This window comes from Chamaea fasciata, unplaced genomic scaffold (assembly GCF_029207755.1).
Source record: "Chamaea fasciata isolate MVZ Bird 193981 ecotype frontalis unplaced genomic scaffold, bChaFas1.0.hap1 SCAF_3, whole genome shotgun sequence".
Lineage (NCBI taxonomy): Eukaryota > Metazoa > Chordata > Aves > Passeriformes > Sylviidae > Chamaea > Chamaea fasciata.
Genome location: NW_027094088.1, coordinates 26,931,011 through 26,950,405, shown reverse-complemented (window position 1 = coordinate 26,950,405; position 19,395 = coordinate 26,931,011). Strand labels below are relative to the sequence as shown.

Below are 19,395 nucleotides of genomic sequence, written 5' to 3'. Positions count from 1 at the left end.
TGTCCATCTGTCATAAGGAAAAAAATTACGCAGAGACTGAGCAAATACTTCCCTAAAGGTACTGGAAGAGGTATAAGGTAGTCTCAGATAGATATTTATGTTCAAGTTCACTAAGCCACGTGTCTCTTGTGCATACAAAACAGTTAAAAACTGCATCATCATCCACTTTATGGATACCCTTCATTCTTCTGTAACCACAAAACAGGTATGTAAGGAAGAAGAGACATAACGTGGCACACCTACAAAATGCTGATTTTTTTACCCAGTACTGCAGTTTCCATTTGAAACCCCCCAAAAGGTTATATACTGAAGGACTTACCAAATCATTAATGTCAAAATAAGCCCACTTTTTTTTTTTAGAAGGAACACCCTAATTTATTTTACTTAAAGAGAACTTGGGGACTTAAGAGCAGCCCATTACAATTACACACACTGACTGGGACTACAGGAAGGTAAGAACACATTACTAAATCAACATTGCCAAACTCTGGTAGCACAATGGAAGAAATCAAAATCAGCACATCCTGTAAGAAACCCACTTTAATTGAACAAGCTGGAGAAATATACTGGAGCCTCTTCAAACAGTAGTTCATAATTCCTAATTATAAGGAGCATGAACTCCATTAACACTTTTAAAGCTGTGGACAGCTTTTCTGAAACTTAGACACGAAAGCATTTTTCTGGGTCCTACACTTGGAATCTGTGATGCACCAATTAATCAACTACTTCTTCATTTCCAGTACTTTCAGAATACATATTAGTTAGAAAGACCAACATCAGCTAACAGCTCTTATTCCCCATCAATTAAATTGGAGTCTTGGAATAACACCTTCAAAAAATAAAACAAAACAAGCCCCCTCTCTCTGGGTTCAAACTTCTATAGACTTTGTGGGGTTTTGGGTATTTTTTTAATACTTGCAGCAATGTAAGGTAAGATGCTGGACATTCCTGAAATGGCTGAAGCAAAAGAACTATTCTGGGAGCAACTCCCTTAGGAGAACAGCCAACACAAGACAGCTGAATGTGGTACATCTTACAGGCTGACAGTAAGACTTGCCAGAACTGTAGCACATAACCAGTCACTAATAAGATTTATTTTAATACTTCTTACAGAACTGGCTGACTCATACTCTCCAGAAGCACTGTGCATATTTCATCTTAATCAATGGAAGTACATCTGTTACACCAAGACATAATCATGCCCTGAAACCATTTTGGTTCGTACCAGATAAACCTTATCCATCTAGAAAGTGAATTTACCAGCACCATTACAAATTCTCCTCCACAGAAAAAGGTTCCATGGAAATGGAACTATGATTTAATATTTTACCAAGTTTTAAAGAAACATTAGTTTCAATGCATGTTTGACAACTTTGTATTAAGATGGAGCAGCTTATCTATTCAAATCTGTTTCTTTTTTCCTTCTGAAGATTATTTCTAAATTAACTGAGTGAATCAAATCACTCCAAATTTATTTTGGCACAATCCAAACAAGTGCTTCATCTCCTGTGTTTACAGACCAGCAGTTCTGTTACCAATGTTAAGAATCTGCAGCTGCTTTTCTTCCACTTTTTTGATTACTCAATGACAGTGAGACTTGCTGCCATTTTATCTGTAAAATAGGTACAGTCTCTGATGTGTGGATATATTTTGTTCCTGCTGATGCTTGACAGGAGTCTGTTTTTCGCTCCCTCTTATCCCTGTGCTTAGACCAAAACAAAATAAACCAACAGTTACATCAAGCAAAGAATTTCAGCAGATTCAGATATTAGAGATCTATACAGAACTAAACTAAAAACAGGCGTGTGGAAAAATAAGCACTAGGAACGGAATTTATACCCTTCTAAAGGAGCAGTCTGTGGTGGGCCAAGTGCTCCACCCTCAATTCCAGGTGCTCAGCACCCCGAGGTGGCTCTCTGGCCAAGTGGTCAAGTTTGACTCTTGTTTCCTGGCTCAGTCTTACTGCTGTAGAGGCCACTCATGAACTGCATCCCTTCCAATCAAAAAACAGACAAACAACAGTACTTGCCAGCATCTCATAAATTAAAATTGTAAACCACTACATTCTGCCTTCACCTCTGCTTGAGGTCAGTGCTCAGAGCAGCCTCCCCCAAGAGCAGCAGTGAGTGCACAGCTGTTAGGCCATATGCATTCCAAGAAATTGTAGCTTCTTATGACATAACCTAGGTCAGTAAAATTCCAAGAAAAGCTTTCTTGTTCAGAGAGGCAAGAAATATGGCTAGCAAGTGTTTGATCAGAATGCAACATGACTGAACAAATATTTTTTAAGTGCAACCAAGCACTTCCCATCCTCTCAAGTATCTCCTCTGGTCCAAGAACATGAAAAACATTACTATTCCTATCTGAGAAGCACACAAACAAATGGCACTGCTACGGGAAGCTAAAGCCTGGCTTGCTTTGCAGGGCCCTTTACCTCAGCCACCACACTGACTGCCAGGAGACAGGTGGAGTCTGAGGTATAGGCACACCCAAAAGGATGTGGCCTACAAACACCTAACCCTTCTGCACAAAAGCTGCTGCAGAGCTGGCACACTACACTTATTTTTCTTTAACTGCTGAGTAGAAGTGGATCTAACGTGACAACTGTAAAATTCCTTTACTCATTACCTAGAATATCCTCACATTTCTCATGCAATTCCAACAACAAGGTCACTGCAGACTTCTGGGTGTTGGCTTTACAGAAATAGTGGTACCAGAACTACTTTTTACTGTAAAATTGTAAGCCTCTTCCATCAAATTAAGTTTTGCTTTCTGTGCAAAAAATTTCTATAGATTAAAAGTTTACAGCTCAGTGTCTTTTAAACTGTGCACAACTTTATTTAGTAGCAATATACATCTAGTCAAGCAATTAAAAGCAGGCTTAGAAATTTATAGTAATTTGCAACTAATCAACCTGCCCTTTTTACAATACATTTCCAGAACTCAGGGTTTTATAGCTACTTCTACTCACACATTCACTACTGCTAGTTTTGAAGCAACTCTCTGGTAACCACCCAGTTATGACACCACTGAGACAACAACTTCCTTTTGAGATCCAGGATCAGAGGCAGCTGATTTCAGACTGCTTGCAGAAATGCTGTAAGAGAGTGTAACTTGGAAGAATATGCTTCCTGCAATTCTTTGAGGATAAAACTGACTCCTATATCTAATATTAAATAAAAATTCTTTCCATACAGTCATTACCCATTGTAAGACACTGAACTACTGGAAGGTCCATCCAGCCAAAACCAGAGAACGCTGCTGTCTGCAGGACTTGTCTACTCTTATTGTCACCTACAAAGAGTGCACAGGAAGCTGATTTTGTTTTAGTGGTGTTGATATAAAGGTTATCCTGTCAGAAGCTCAAAATGAGAATTCATTTTAAATTTTCTCGTTCTCACTGGAGCTTGCAAAGTGCATCAGCAATTAACAATTCCTATCACTTCTCCCAGTTTGCTGTGTGAAAAGGCTCAGAACTCGTCTTACAAATTGCTCTTTTGAAGATCAAAGAGAAGCTGAATTTGTCTTGTGTGTGCTCTGGATGAGTTTGTAATTTACTGGAACTTTCAGAGGAGGCTTGGCAGCACACTCGTTTGACAGCCCCAGGGCACGGGATTCAGGGGAGCTCTGTGACTCTTCCCTTCTGAGTTCCTTCCTTGGCTTTAATTGGCACCTCATTAGAAATTAATGAAAATGACATCCTCTGTTCTTCCTGCTCCGGGCGTAGAATGCTACAAAAAGGCCCATCACAATTCATAACACATTCAATTTATATAGCAATGGCTCTTAAGCATTATTTATGAGATGTGAATTTCTTGTCAGCAGTTAATAACTTGAACAGAGCAGAAGAAGAATGAAAAAAAATCTTGAGAGTATGTGTGTATGAAAACAAACAAATCTTTCTACATCTGAAGAATGTTGTGTTTGAATTGCTGGAACTCCCTTCTCAGTAGTGAATTGTTGTTCTTCACAGCAAAGCCCTGCAGCACTGTCAAATCTGTCTAAAATTTCATGTAGTGTCAAGGGAACGAGCTCAGCAGCATCACCTCTCTCTGGACAGGGCTTACAGAAGACAGGAGAGCCAATACTGCAGCCTCCAGAAGATCTCTGAGCCAGGGTAAAGCACCAGTCACTCTCTCTGTCTCCTTGCCAAAAAAGCTGTGCCTTGTTGGACAAGTCCCCGTTAACGGGATCTGTATTTGCAGATATGTCCACATTAAAAAAAAAAAAATCATTCAGTATGTATAAATTTTCCTTTCTACTATGTCTCACTAAAAATCTCACTGGAGGACTCACCAGGACAAATCATCAGAAAGGAAGATGATTTTCCAGTACTTTTAGCATTAGGACAAGAAGATGTACAACAGCAAACAATCAAATTGTTGGTCTGTGGAGTTTACTTGGATTTTAAGAAGACTGTTTCAGACACAGCTTTGGATCAACACTTTTATGCTTTAAATCCTTTTTCCTTACATCCAAGCAAATCCACACATTTGTCATTCTGAAGATGGTATCTGCCTCTTCATTGATCCTGATATCAGATTTTCTCTTAATGTTTAAAACTGGGAGGGGTTTCCTCCATTTTTCCCATTGCTTCAGTTAAGGATTAAGACACCAAGAATTTAATAGCAGGGATTCAAAACTCAGTCTAATCGGTGTTCTATGTTGACCATTACTTTCGAAGAGTGTATGTGCTTATTTTACACCAGTGGATTCTATCCCATCACCTCCACCTGATCACACACCATTACCTGTGCTTCACATTAGGACAGAAAAGGATAACCCAGTCATGTGTGGATTTAGGAAATATTTTAAACAAATGAAATTTTGATAGATTTTTTCTACTGCATTTCCATCACCTCCTCCCAGGGTTTTTGAATGGGCTTGTCATTCATGACCTAAAGCAACCGAATTTTACAGACAGCAGGACAAGCTAGCAAGAATGGTTTCTCTGGCAGCATTGTTAAAATTGACCAGACCCACATGCTGCTGATTGGCAAAGCAGTTTGGGTGGTGTGAAGCTGAGGTGCCCTGTATTTCCCAGTGGCAGCATTTTGCTTGCTTCTTATTAATCAGACTATGAAATATAAGTGGCACAGGGTATGCCCACATCCTCATCACATCAGAGCACAGATAACACACCCTTACTGCACACAGTATTAATGAAACATTGTAACTGCACAGAAACCAAAGATCTCCAGTTTTTTCAGCCCTGTTGTACACATGGAAATAGACTCCTGCCTTCTATTTTCTCATTAAAAGTATGGGATAGAAATGTTTATAATAGAAACTATAAACTATACTGGTTGTAATACAGGAATGCAAATTTTCTTCTCCTCACTTACTGCTGAGGAATTCAGAATTTTTTTCACATTCATGTTTTATTAACACATTTTATGAACTTTAACAGAAATACTTCCATAAAGCTATATATATCCAGTAGAAGAAAATTAAAGAATGATTCCTACAACATTTATATTGCAATAGTATTGAATTATGGAACTACTTCACGAAAACTTGAGAAGAATCAACCAAATATATTTTTAATCCAGTTTACAGGAAAAAAAAAAAAAAGGCAGGCCTTATTTTATAATTATAAAAGCATTACTGATCAATAAAAGGGCTTTTAAAAAGTTGCTTTCAACTTAATTGCTCTTACATAGCTCCAATACTGCAGAATGCAGGAAAGAAACATTAATGATGTGACATAATGGTTAAGCAATCATTTATCCTATCCATCTCAAAATTCAAACTCTCTTGCTCCCAATATTAGGGACCATTCTGCTATTTCAGTCAGGTACCTGTCAGCAGCCTGAATTGTTGTATACATGACAACAGCAGACCAAGAGCAGAAATTCCTGCCTCTACCATGCTGAGCACAAAGAGCCATACCAAAATGTGTCATTGATAGCCCTGAATTTCTTCATTTGATAAAAACGTTCTTGATTTGATTCAAACACTTCAAAGCATCCTGACACATGATTTCCATAACAAGAATTTCAACATTACAGCTTTTGATTTCATGTTTGGTGGCTTCACAGATAATGTATGTCAGTTCTGTGCCAGTGCTCCAAGAGTGAAACAAAGCCTATCTCATGTCCAAAAGAGCCCAACACAACAGTAATCTCTACAGCCTGAAGACAGACAGATGCTGAAGAGAACAAAGCATAACAAAACCTTTGCAGCTTTCTATTGCCTCCCTTCACTTGGCATTTGGTATTCAGCATAGGATTAACTGTCTTTGTACCTACTTTAGGCCACCCTTCCTCTCCACACCGCAGCTCAGAAGGACATGCCTTCTCTCCAGAAAATGGTTTTAACGCAGGATTTTATATTTCACAGGTGCAACGCGAATTCCACCTATCACCTGTGCAGATCCTTTGGAAATTATACCCTGCCTGAGACACAATGGAGTAACTGAAACAAACTTCTCTAAATGTACCAATACAAGCATTGTCAGAGAGTTCAATGCAACCTTCAACACATAATTATATGAGAAAATAATTAGCAGCTAAAACTACCAGATGCATTATCACTGGGTCTAACAAGAACATTTAAACCAGTTAAGAACGCAATTGTTCCATGAAGGAGAGAGCATCTCCTTTGGAATCTAGTCACATTAATTATTGTTTCAGAAAGATTATTTGCATTTAATATAAAACCCAAAATTAGCTGTCTGTATGGGATTATCATCCTCCATTCAACTATCTGAACAGTGTCATCAACTTTGGAAAAGCCAAGTTAGATGATTTTAAGTGTATGGTGAAGAGTAAATCTTTCTCCCACAAACTAAGTGTGACAACGAAAATATTTTCAGTTAGAGGGGGTTTTTGGATTTAAGTTTTTACTATTAATGTAATTATAACATGCAGAATCAGATACTGACCTATGTTCCTTTATACCCTATAGAAACCTTCTTTGCATATTTATTGATGTGCTTTGTGCTTCTTCTCCTGTCAAGTGGGTATGATGCCCTTCTTGCCTTACAGGGACTTCTGAAGTTAAATTCATTAATTTCTGGCACCTCTTGAGACAAGGCAGTACATCAAGGCCGAAGTTTTAAAGGGGAAATTAGACAGGAACTAATTATAACTTTTTGCTAGCAGTGGAAGCTGTAGCTTCTGTTTAAAGCATGTTTCCAAGGTGAAAAACATGAGTGCTCTCTGTATTTCCACGTGTGACACAGATGTGAGCACGGCTGCGTTCGGAAGGCGGACGCTACTGACACACAGTACTCACCACAGCGACACGATCCCAGCTCCTGCTGGACTAGTTCCAGTTTTGTTTGGCACTGGAAGCATCGACGTCTACTCTTCTGTTTGGATCTGGTTTCTTCAGGCCTGTCATTACTGTCATCCAGTAGCCGTGGCCGTTTCACAGGAGAAGCCTCACTCTCCGACTGTGAATCTGTTGTATTCACAACAAATATTTTAGGAAAAATATTAGAATTTCCTCGCTGAGGCATCCCTTTAGGCAGACTGAAGGTATATTGCTTTCAGCTGGGGTCACCACCAAGCAGTGTGATACCTCCCATTCTATTGCATATGCATGTTTTCTTACCAACCAAAATGAGCAACAAGTAAAGGACAAATTATCTTTGTTCCCTATAAGAACCCCTCCTGCAGTCAATACTGAATATAAAATGAGCTGATTAGCTTCCTTCCAGCCTTGGCTGGGTCATACAGAGATACATGTAGAGCATACACCATCCTAAACAATTGCAGGCTTCATCTGTCATCTCATTTATTTTCTCCTGTGTGCCGCCTTTGGTGTCCCCACACAAACTGACTGAAGCGATGAAAAACAACTGAGCACAGGTTTGACCTATTTCCTCCCTGGGCAGGAGGGGGATTTTTCAAGCACAGCTTGTAAATTGTATCTCTTATGACTGAAGGCAGTACATGAAAGCACCATACCATGCTCCCCTCTCTTTCCACATGGATAACAATTTAAATGTAAATTAGTATACACCAACAATACAACCTCAAACCAAAAAAGCATGATCTGTACATACATCCTATAAATTCCAAATGCTCAGGCATTTCTAAAGTATTAGCCAGAATACCATTTGCATTAATAACTTCATAAATTTCAGCTCATAAGAAAATGGTATGTGGAAAGCCTTTAGAAGTTTACAACAGTCTTACTTAAGGTAGACTTTTTTCAGTCTTTCTTTTTTTTTTTACAGCGGAGAGGGTATTGACAAGGGTTCTAGAATAGCTCATAGAATGCACATCACTGACTGAAGTGTGAGATGGCCAAGCCTTGCTTTTGTAGCATGTCAGAGACATGACATTTCAGTGGATCTGCAGCTCTGCAATCCAAGTCAGGTCAGAAAAGACATTCTCCCTTCTCAGACCTGTGGACAGCAGAATCAGTGCTGTATTTCTTTGTAATAAGAGCTGCAAATCTAATCCCAGCTGTACTAGAAATTAAATTGTTGTAGTGCTGCAAGAAGCTGCTGAAAGACATTACTGTAATCAGTCAGTATTCTACTGCATGATTGTGAACAAGGAAAAAAAAAGCCCATTAGCTGAGTTAAATCCCTTTTGAACCAACATTAATCCAATGAATAACAGGCTAAATCTACCTTTTTGGCAGGATGGTAGCCTATTGAACATGTCTGTACCATTATTCTAAGATTCCATTGCTTATGTCTGCTTTGTGCTGTCCTGGATTAGGCAGGAAAAGGTAACTGCCATGGATACAACACTGTCCATAAACTTGTTATGTAGCTATCTTACCTGAGCCACTGCTTATCAACATCATGACTTTCCTTGAGTATACACCTAAACGAGTCAGACTTGGAATACTTGGTAGCTTCTCCCTTTGAGGATGCTCTGTTAACTCCTCCTGGCTCCTCATGTGCAACACAGACCAATTCACATTTCTTACCTGTGTTTCAGCCCTTGTGTCACAGTATTTTTCCAGCTGTTGTACCCCACTGTTACAGCCATCACAAATATACACCTTGCCTCACTAGGTCCTACTTTATTTCTCTCATACCACTCTCAAAATATGCTGAAAATGTGCCTGGCTTTACAACAAGTATAAAGCCTCTGTATCTCACATTTCATAAAAGAGCGAATTGCTTTCTGCACTGCATACAGGTGATAAGTTTTTATTAAGCTGCAATGATTTTATCTGATGTGTGCCTCAAGACAGCCACCTTTTTGATCAGTGTCACAGATTACAATTTACACCTTACAAAATACATATATTAGGCCTAAACTAACATTCAGTACATAATGTACTTCACCTCTGCATGCTGTGCAGGAGCCTTTGGCAAGGAAAAGAAAGAAGTGTATAATGCATTAATACAGCTATGGAACAACTAGTCCTGTCTTAAACCTCTGGAGAAAGCAGTTCGGTGGAAAGATACACTGAACAGACTGCCTGACTCCCTGACCAGAGATCCCAACTCATACTCCAAGGCCAACAGTCCTGTCCCATAGACACTTGTTTTCAGAGTGTCCAGAACACCAGGCTGGCCTTGAGTGTAAAGGACACCCCCTCCAACAGGCAGATTCTGTCCTGTGACCTGGCTGACTCAGTGATCAGTAAAACCTGCTCCAGCCCACCTGCTGCCCCAGATGGAGATCTACATCATTTGCAGTTTATTCACTACTCAAAGAAACAGGTACACTGCCATTATGGAACAGCTGCCTCACACACACCTTGGCTTCTGGAAATACAAGCTATCCTGGTAGTTCTCAGAAGCCAATTTGGTATTCTGAATTACGCTGATGGAAACCATAGTGGTCTGCTCATCTTGAAGTCCAAATAAGGGACTCATGGTGTGAGTCAACCAGTGTCTAATAAGTTAATGAAACCATATGCCTTAATGAAAAAACCAGCTACCTCAAGTCAGGCTAGTAGTCCTACAAATGAAAATACTTAATAACACACTTTCTGTTAATTGTAATGACTAACTGAATATTAACAAGTTGGTCATTATCATAGAAATTATGGATATCTAATTTTTTACAATGTGTATCAGTATTAATCAGTTTCTGCCATAAACTAAAACACTTAGCACTTAAAACTCAACCTGGCTCTCAGGGACAGCACCATCTCTCTGATCACTGATTGCCCAGGGCCTTGAACACAGGACTCCAAGCTAATACTCATCACAAAACAGACCCACAGCACACACACTTCCATCTTCCCATGGGCAAGTACAACGAGAAAGGAGAAAGCACAGAGCAGAAACTAGACCTTTTAGAATCAGTCCTGTGTGGATTTCTTCCACATCATGTTATTTTTCATGATACTGATACATGCAGTACAGGACACAAAATACATCTTTCCAGCACCAGGAATCTTGCAATCTTAAAGTTCAAAGATCTGATAACAAAATGGAATTGCCATACACTGCTTTACTACCTGGAGTGCAATTGAAAAAAAAAACCCTAGGAATACAGGCTGAAGTGCTGCAACTAGAATCAAGAGCAAATTCCCAATAAGAACCTTTAAACAACCAAAAAAGGCTAAGAGAAGAGGATTCTCTCAGCCAGTGGCTTTTCTCAAAAGGTTGGTACATTCAAAAACAGTTACTTCTTCCTTTACTTCTAAGAAGCATTCTCCATACTCAACTTGCATTTTAGTATTGCACCTAAACCAACAAATACACAGTCCAAGAGAAAAACAAAAATGTTCTTCTTTTACTCACAGACGTCAAAAAATCATAAAACTTCTTCGTAAAAACGAACAGTAAGGATGAGAAATCCCAAAAATTTCAGGAAGAAACTGCTCAGCAGAATAACTGCCACTGACACACTCCCACTGCAATTTTAATTCTGAATTAAGAAACAAGGATTCTTCTAACTGAGTTCTGATGGTGGAGATCCCTCTAACTGTGTATCAAACTCCCATTCAAAATGAGAGAACAAAGAAGTTCAGTTAGGCAAGGCTGAAACTGGAGACTTGTCTGGAATCAACAAGCAGAGCAGTGTTCTTAAAACAATTATGTCATGAACACAGAGTCACATTTGTTTCCCACTGGCACTGTTCTCATCTTCATTACTTGTGTTCTTCCCTCAAAATTTTTCAAAAAAATCACACCTGAGCTGAATTCCACTCCCTTACTCTCCAGCCTTGGAGGAGTTTGCAGGCTGCATGCAGATGGCTTCAGTTACAATCATGATGGCTCCTCCATGGCATTTCAGGGGAGGGTGGGATGCTCTAGGCCAATAGAGACATGGACTAACAAAACGGGAGGAGGAAGGATGGAAGAGATGGAAAAACAGTAAGAAAAAGAAGATCTCTCCTCTGCTGCTGCTTTCTTCAAGAAGATGAATCTGTTTAATCTCTGGTTTCATGACAGCTTTTGAGGCAGTCAGGTTTTTTTTTTCTTATCATAAAGAACCCATCACATAGACTGGCATTTATGATCTCAGTTGTCTGTGCAAACACCAGAACAAGCAGTCTTTAATGAACCCTCAAATATTACTGCCATCTCCCCTGAAACTATTTTAGAAGCAGCTTAAGCTCTTAAAACCTCTGTCCATGAAGAAACTTGCATATTCACAGACAATAACTATGTAACATGGATTAACTAAAATTTGAGCAATAGCTTGCTGCCAATTTTTAGTTGTTGTTTGTTTTGCCTTTTTTATTATTCATTATTCTGTTCGTAGATGAGGGATTACTTAACTGCCTGGCATGCTGATTATGCATTAAAAATTTCATCTAGAGAAAACTGCCTCTATACAAATCTTCCCTATCACATTTACCAGAATCATCATTTAAAATAATCTCTCTAGTTCAAATGAATCTAAAATTAACATAGTTGTTCCAAAGCCCTTTTGCTTGTTGACTGTTAATGAAGAAACAGAAATTCAAGATTAACACCTCATAAGCCGAGTCTGACAGCTGTGACTGCCCTCAGTCCCTCCCTGCTGCTGTACAGTGCTGTGGAAAATGTTATCCTGAAATTCTGATATTTCATTGAAATGAACATCCTGTCTTGTCTTCTCACACAATTGTGACTGCATCTCAAGGCTGTGCACCTCTTTGGAAGCACTCACACTCATAAGAAATGTATTTCTTTTGTGAATTCACCTCAGTGTTTTTTTTAAAACACTACAGATAGATGTCTTAAAAATATCTTACATAAGCCCTTTGGTAATATTTAACCACACAGCCTCTTCCCTAGTACCATTGCAGGGCCTCACAGATTTATTTTTTTTCCCCTCTACAGAGTTTAAAAGCAACTGCACTAAAACTCAATGTCCCTAAACAATGAGGAATCGAGAGACCACATGGGAACAGTCTCTACAGAACTCGCATCCCATCAGTTGCTTCTTTGCCTCAGGAGGCTCTCCATGAAATCACACTAGAGACTATAAATAACATCCATAAGTTGCATTACATAAGTTACTATTTCTCATCCATCACCACAACCATGCAATAGTAGTTGTTTCCAGCTCTAATGAGTAAAAACAACCAATAAAAAACCCTGACAACTTTCAGCCTAGCTGTTTGAGACACATAAGTGGAGGAATTGCTGCAAGATGTTCCCAATGTGAAACATTACTGATGCGCTTCAAACTCTTGACAGAAAAATTCTCTTTCCCCATTTGCAATAGAGCTAAGAAAAAGGATTCCATTACAGACCTGAAGTGTTAGATTAATTAAAAAAAAAAACAACCAACAAACAAACAAACCCTCAAAAATAAAAATGGAAAAACAAAAAAGGAACTTAGCATGTATACTGCTTTGGGTGTAAGTGGTTTTTTTGCATTCAACAACAGCATGGCTTCATTTCTCTGAAGTGAGAGCTGGCACACATGATGTGTTGCTCAAAAAGAGGACATGTATGTATGTATGTATGTGACCGAAAAAGTATTATGATTTCAGGGAAACAGACAAGTGTGGGGGCATAACCATGCATACAGTTTGGGTAACATTCCACTTGTACATAAGAAAATGCTTTCTTACTGTAGGGGAGACCTGACACTAGCACAAGTTGCCCAGATGGGTTTGTGGAAGCTCCATCCTCGAAGGTACTCAAAACCTGACTGGACACAGGCCCCAGCCTGCTTTGGGTGACTCTGCTCTCAATAGGGAGGTTGGATCAGTCTCCTGAGCTCTCTCCCACCCTCAGCCTTTCCTGCTTCTAAGATTCATGTATAGGAAAATAAAATCTAAAATTATATACTAATTCCTTCCCCCCATTCACATTTTTTGTTCTCCTCTAAACCTGTATTGTCAGTATTACCACCTGGAAAAAGGAAGTGTACTATACTGCAGTGTAACTTAAAGAAGATGTTAACTACCATCTCTAATGAAAGAGAAGAGACTAATCTAATGCATGTTGAAAATGTACAGCAAATAGTGAACTACATAGGCTCCTGCATGCATTTTAGCTAAGCTAAATTGGAGAAAGTGTGAAAATGGCTATTATCCTTTCCTGTCAATAAAGTTCATCATTGTTAAATTATGTGAAAAGCTAATTAGTTTTCATCTCGTATTTAGGCTCCTATACTACATCTGTTTTACATTTAAGCTTTTGCATTACTTCCCCTATAGTCTCTGATGTCAGCATGTCTTTAGTTAATAGAAATGTTAATTTATTTCTCAAACATTTTTACTTATATATACCAGATTGCTTCAAACAAGCAGACATTTAAATGTATTCAGGCACCTGTACCATACAATTCCTTTGATGGATTAACTTTGGGCATTTCTATTAGAACATTTCCTAAGGCAATGGCCACCTCTACTGCTGCTGGCTGGCAGAAGGATTTTGTTTGTTTAGAATACTATGTGAGTGGGGTTCCTTTCCTGATTTACACCCATGGGAGAAGTCTGCAAACTTCCAGAGCCGCAACAGATGAGCTTGTGAAGACAGAACAGGTTGGACATTCCTGGCCTGCTGTTCATCTCATGCTCCAAGGGTAAACACCTGAAGAACGTGTTTAAAAACAGCTGCTGACAGCAACATCATACACACAGAGTGACTGCTGGTGTGTACAGGCATGAGGTTGAATTCCCACTGCCCTGATTACTGGGGGCAATTGATGCAGGGTAGAAGCTTGATTCTATTCCAAGGATGCTTAGGGAAGCTGGTTTAGGTTGTTGGTGGGAGTTTTTGTAATGGCTCACAAGCAGCACCTCATCTTTATATATTCAGACTACTATAAAGAATGAACTTTGAAAAGGCCAGAAGAGAAAAAGGGCCACAATACAAAACTCAAAAAAATTACAGTGTCAATTTGAACTTCTTTTCTTGTTATTAAATTATGTACTTTAGTAGTACAGGGTTAGGGCTGGGAGAGGGACAAAGGCCAGTTCTGGTGACACTTGAAGCTGGAGAACAAATGACATCCTATATGGCCTGAATAAACAGAACATGATTATTAAGTGAAGGGATAATGCACATGCACAAATAGCTAAATGGAAGAACAAGACACAAGTAGGAAACAAAAAGTCACAACAGCAATACACATGATGAAGAACCTATGAAAACAAATCATGAACATCCTGGCCATTCCACAGCACCTGAAGAGTGCTTAGTAGTACTCAAATATGCATATTTACATATCTGAATATGTATGTAGAAGTACACACAAATAAGCTCACACTGGTTCTGATAAAATAGGAAATTTAAAAGCATTCAGAAATATCATAGTTGTGGTTTTGCTGACTTTAATGAGAACCTTCTTATGCTTTGTGAAATTCTCTAAAATACGATTAGCAAGAATAGATAATGCTATAAATATTTCATATTTGCTAGTCAGCTCCAGCGTGCATAAATAAGTGGTGCTGCTCTGCTTCCAAATCCTAGTGGTATACTCCAGCTATGTCCTCATCAATCAGATGGTATACAGTATTCAGGAAGGTAATTCTTCAAACTAATAGCCTAAAACCAGTTCTATATAGAAAATATTTGCTCTGTTATTTTTCACTCACACACAGGGTTTTCCTTAGTAGACCCTTCCCCCACTGGTATAATGAGGGTTTTCCAAGGCTAAGAGAGATATTCAGAAGAGGAATTGTAAAGACCTCTTGCCTGCTAGCAGCAGAAAAAATACTTAGCAATATTTATCTTTCAAAAAACTGATTTGTCTTTTAACTGCAGAACTTCAGTGATGTCATTGGTAACAGAAATCTTGCCATGAGAGACTATAGTTCCAAGGATAGTACCTGATTACTGCCAAGGGAAAAACCCTAGGAGATCTTGTATTTTGACAAAATTCTTCCTGAATGCATTGTGCGAAGGTTCTGAAATGTACAGCTAATCCATCTTCAAAGTACACTTAGTTTTAATTCTGTTACTTTAAATAAAGCTTAATGATCAGTTTATATTTTGACGGTGCTATTTTTTCTAGCAATTTTTTTGGTGGGGAGAAATAACCAGCCCTGGCATAGGACATAATTCCTGAATACCTGATTGGTGTCTACAGTCCACCAGAAGTCAGGCTGGTTCACCAGGCAGTTCTTACTGTTTGGAAAGGAGATATTTGGGAAGCTTCTACACCAACTTGAACCAAAGACCACAGAGAGGGAAAGCAGATCAATGAAACTTGGAGTATGCAACAGTATTTGCACTGTCTTGTATCTTACATCCAGCTCTTTTTCAATCCTCTTTTCCTCCAAGATGTAGTTCTCAATAGTCATTAGTTTTTCCTCAAAGTTCATGTTACAGAAATATTTTGGAACAGAAACAGGAAAAAGACATCACTTGTATGTTCACGGAACTGTCATGCAAACAACTTCCTCACTTTCTAGGACGATACACTTTCCCTGTGTATATTCTACAGACTAAAGAATACTTCCAAAAGGCTTTAAAATTACCCTCATATATTTTTGAAGTCTTTATGAAAACTATCATCTAAATGAAAATACTGAAAACTTGTTCTTAGAAGTTGTGTGATGCTCACTGAAATAATCAGTCAGAATAGAGAACTTCATCAAGAGTTGGATGATACCTTTGGGGCACTCACATCAAAAAGTACAGCAGGAATCTGATCATGGACTTGCTCCCTGCAGGTTACATGCATTTTAAAAAAGTAAAAAAAACCCATAGAATTGAATTAAAAAGTAAATGAAAGTGGCTATTTGTTTCAAATATATTTCAGGCCAGTTATTTAATGCTTAATTTCATTTAAAAAATCTCCAGTGCAGTAAAGTAACAATTTTAAAATTATAAACTGGAAGTTTATAATTAGAAATTTAAAATCATGTGTTTCATTTGCTAAAGCATACCTGTAAGGAAGCTGTCTGATCTGAACAGATCAGATCAGGGTGCAGACTGCCAAGGTAAAATCAATTCAATTCTTCAGCCTGACAGGAGACAGGTCTTTAAAGTTAATGATCTCAACTATTCTTTGTGACATTCACCATAATGTCAAAATTAAAACAAACCCTAGGCTAACCAAATCCTCTTCCAGTAGAGTGTAGCTGAGAAATGCAAGACGTACAACCCTGATTTCTTTACCCTTGAAATTAATGGAGATGTGCTTTGTTTAAAGTTATGAGATGCAATTTTGTCAGCAGTCTCTGGTTATAAAACAAGGAGTTTGGAGCTGTTGGGAGAACAATGTTAAGTAAGGGTAATAGATGTATATTCTTTCATAGTATATACCTACTGCCAGAGATCATTAAATTGACCATAGAGATCTTGAGTGTTCTGAAAACTAAACATGGAATGGAACCACTAAAAAATAATCAAGGTAAAGTTGTTTCATTTTAACTAAAATAAAGATAAAGGCCAAAATATTTACTCTTCAGTTTCAACAAACTGAAGACAAAGCCTTCATTGTAGGTCTGTAAGACTTCAGTAAAACGAGGTGGTAATATCTGAATTTTAAGAGAATGACCTTCTAAATGCATAGTTTTGTATTTGGCAACAATTTCACCAACCAGACTGAAAAACATCAGCCCACAGAGAAAATGTGAGACAATGCTGAGGGCAGCAGCACATGTTTTTTCAGGACGGGAGAGTCTCATTTCCAAAAGTACAAGTCACTTATCTTGCTCAAGGCCCAAGAGAACGGTGCTGCATGGACTGCTCTCCCAGCTCTTTGCTTTGACCATCCCTACTGTCCCACCTTTCCAAGAGTCTCCCTCCTGACTCTACTCCACAGCGCTTGAGGCACTAAATGCTTGCCTGCACTTCCAGACCTCAGTTCTCATTAAGTGCTATGAAAGCTACTGAGGTTAGACTAAGTATCTCTATAAACACTCATACCGTATTTGTTTTCCATTAGTGTCACTGAAAAAATTAGGTTGGAAGGGATTTCTTGAGGTCATGCAGTTCAGCCTCCTGCTTGATGCAGAGTAAAACATCAAAGAAACTGGATCAACTTGCTCAGGGTCTGGTCCATTTTCAAAAATTTTCAAAGACTAAGACTTCACAGCCTCTGAGGGTACCTATTCTAGTGCCAACTAGAGGGGAAGAATCTCTTAATCAACCAGCTATACTGTTCCTAACACAGTTAATCCAGACAGTGTTTATTCCTATCATCTGGTACCTTTAGTTTGACATTCAAAATAATTTTCTTACTGACTGACAATTCAATGTGAACTCCTCTCAAGAGATCATCCTGTCCGATTGACCCAAGTACATTTTCTTCCAAGTTGTTCTTTGTTACGGGATTCAGAGTATGGAAATGAAAACAGATGAAAAATTTGAAACAAAAGGAGCAAAAAGATACAAAGACAAGTGAAAGCTGAGGAATGGACTTACACAAACCCAGAAAGTCTTAAAGGGGTTATTTGGTAAAGAATGAAGAAGTTTCAAGGGCTTATCTGAACTGCACAAAGGATAAAAGAAGACGAATTTGGGTGATTTGAGGGGATAAATAAAGATAGTGGGAATAACAGTTTAAAGTACTTGGGGGACATTTTCTGTTAGGATGCTGAACTTGAACTGACCTCAGACAGCTGGGAGTACTATGAGGTACACAGAGGTGTGTGTGTCAGCACCCGCTGGGAGCTCACACAGGCCAGAAGGCCCTTATTCCCCACCCACAGGGAGATTTTGATTATTGCTTTTTACTTCTGTTCTACTGGGTTGGTTTTTTTCCTTCCCCCCAAGGGAAAAAATGGTTGATTCTAACCTATGAACCTCTGAATAACCAAAATCTACCTGAATTACTGCACACTTCTGCCACTCATGCCAGCATACACTAAATCCCAATTTCTGCATGAGGTAGTATCCTGGTTTCCACTGAAATTTTCTTCCTAGTAGCTGGTACAGTGCTGTGCTTTGGATTTGGGAAAATAATGTTGATAACACACTGATGTTTTAGATGTTGCTAAGCAGTGTTTACACACAGTAAAGGGCTTTTCAGCTTCTCACCCCACCAGTGAGAAGAGCTGGAGGGCACAATAAGCTGGGAGAGGACACAGCCAGGACAGCTGACCCCACTGCATGTTCCATACCTTATGGTGTCATGATCAGCATATAAACTTGGAGGAAAGCTGGCCAGAGACTGCTGCTCAGGAACTGGCTGGCAAAAGCCGGTTATTTCTCCCTCCTTTTTGCTATTTTCCTTTTTTTACAATTTATTATTACTTTAATTATTAAACTTTTCTTATACTCAGGAGTTTTCTTTCTTGGAGATCATGTAAGACTGCCTTACATGCTCTTAAGAGGAATTGGTGTGAGTTAGTGCAGTTTTGGGGAATAAAATGTTATAAAATGGGAAACATTATTAAGCATGTAAGTTATTGTGTTCATGTATTTATCTTATTCCACAACAGTAATTTTATTTCTTAAGGCCAACAGTCCTTTCAAGAATGACTTCAACAGATTGGTAAGAAAAAGGAGTTAATCCTAAATAAAAATTACTGACACGACTCTAACGTATTTGTAATTTATCTATACAGCACGTGAAAGAAGGCTTTCACAGCCACGATACATTTTTCATTGCTTTGGCCACCTCAACTATCTAGTTTCCTCACTTGATGATCAATGCAAAGAAAAGATACACCTAGGAGCCACTAAGTGTGAAAGTTAATTTCAAAGTAAAAAGTTTCTGTTCATCTTAGTTTACGCAGATAAAAGTATTCTTGTCCTAATACCATAAGATGATAAAAAAATAACCTATTTATTTTATCCTGCCTGTACTGAACAGACAGGGACAGGAGTCACTGTTTTCATATGCTGTCATGCTGCTGCATGCCTTTTCATTTCTGAATGCTGTGTTTTTTCCACTACTTGGAAGAAAATTCTCTTCAGAAGTAAACAGCATGAGTGATCAATGTATGAACTATGAAGATGCTTGCAAAACTTCTCTTTAGATCAAAGCAAATATGACTAAAATTCACAGCACTTTTTTCACTGCAGTTTAGTAAAGCAGTGATTTAGATGTCTAGCACAGAAATGTGCTAGACTGTGATAGATGAAAATCAAGAAAGACTTTTTTTACAAAAAAAAATATT

General features: G+C 38.6%; 1 protein-coding gene across 1 annotated transcript in view; it reads right to left on the bottom strand.

Moving 5' to 3' along the window:
- Nucleotides 1–19,395, bottom strand: part of ZFAND3 (zinc finger AN1-type containing 3) — a 135,085-nt gene that overhangs the window by 12,281 nt on the left and 103,409 nt on the right. The window contains 1 exon segment of the mRNA XM_066178423.1: nucleotides 7,240–7,407. Coding sequence (XP_066034520.1) covers nucleotides 7,240–7,407 — 168 coding nt within the window.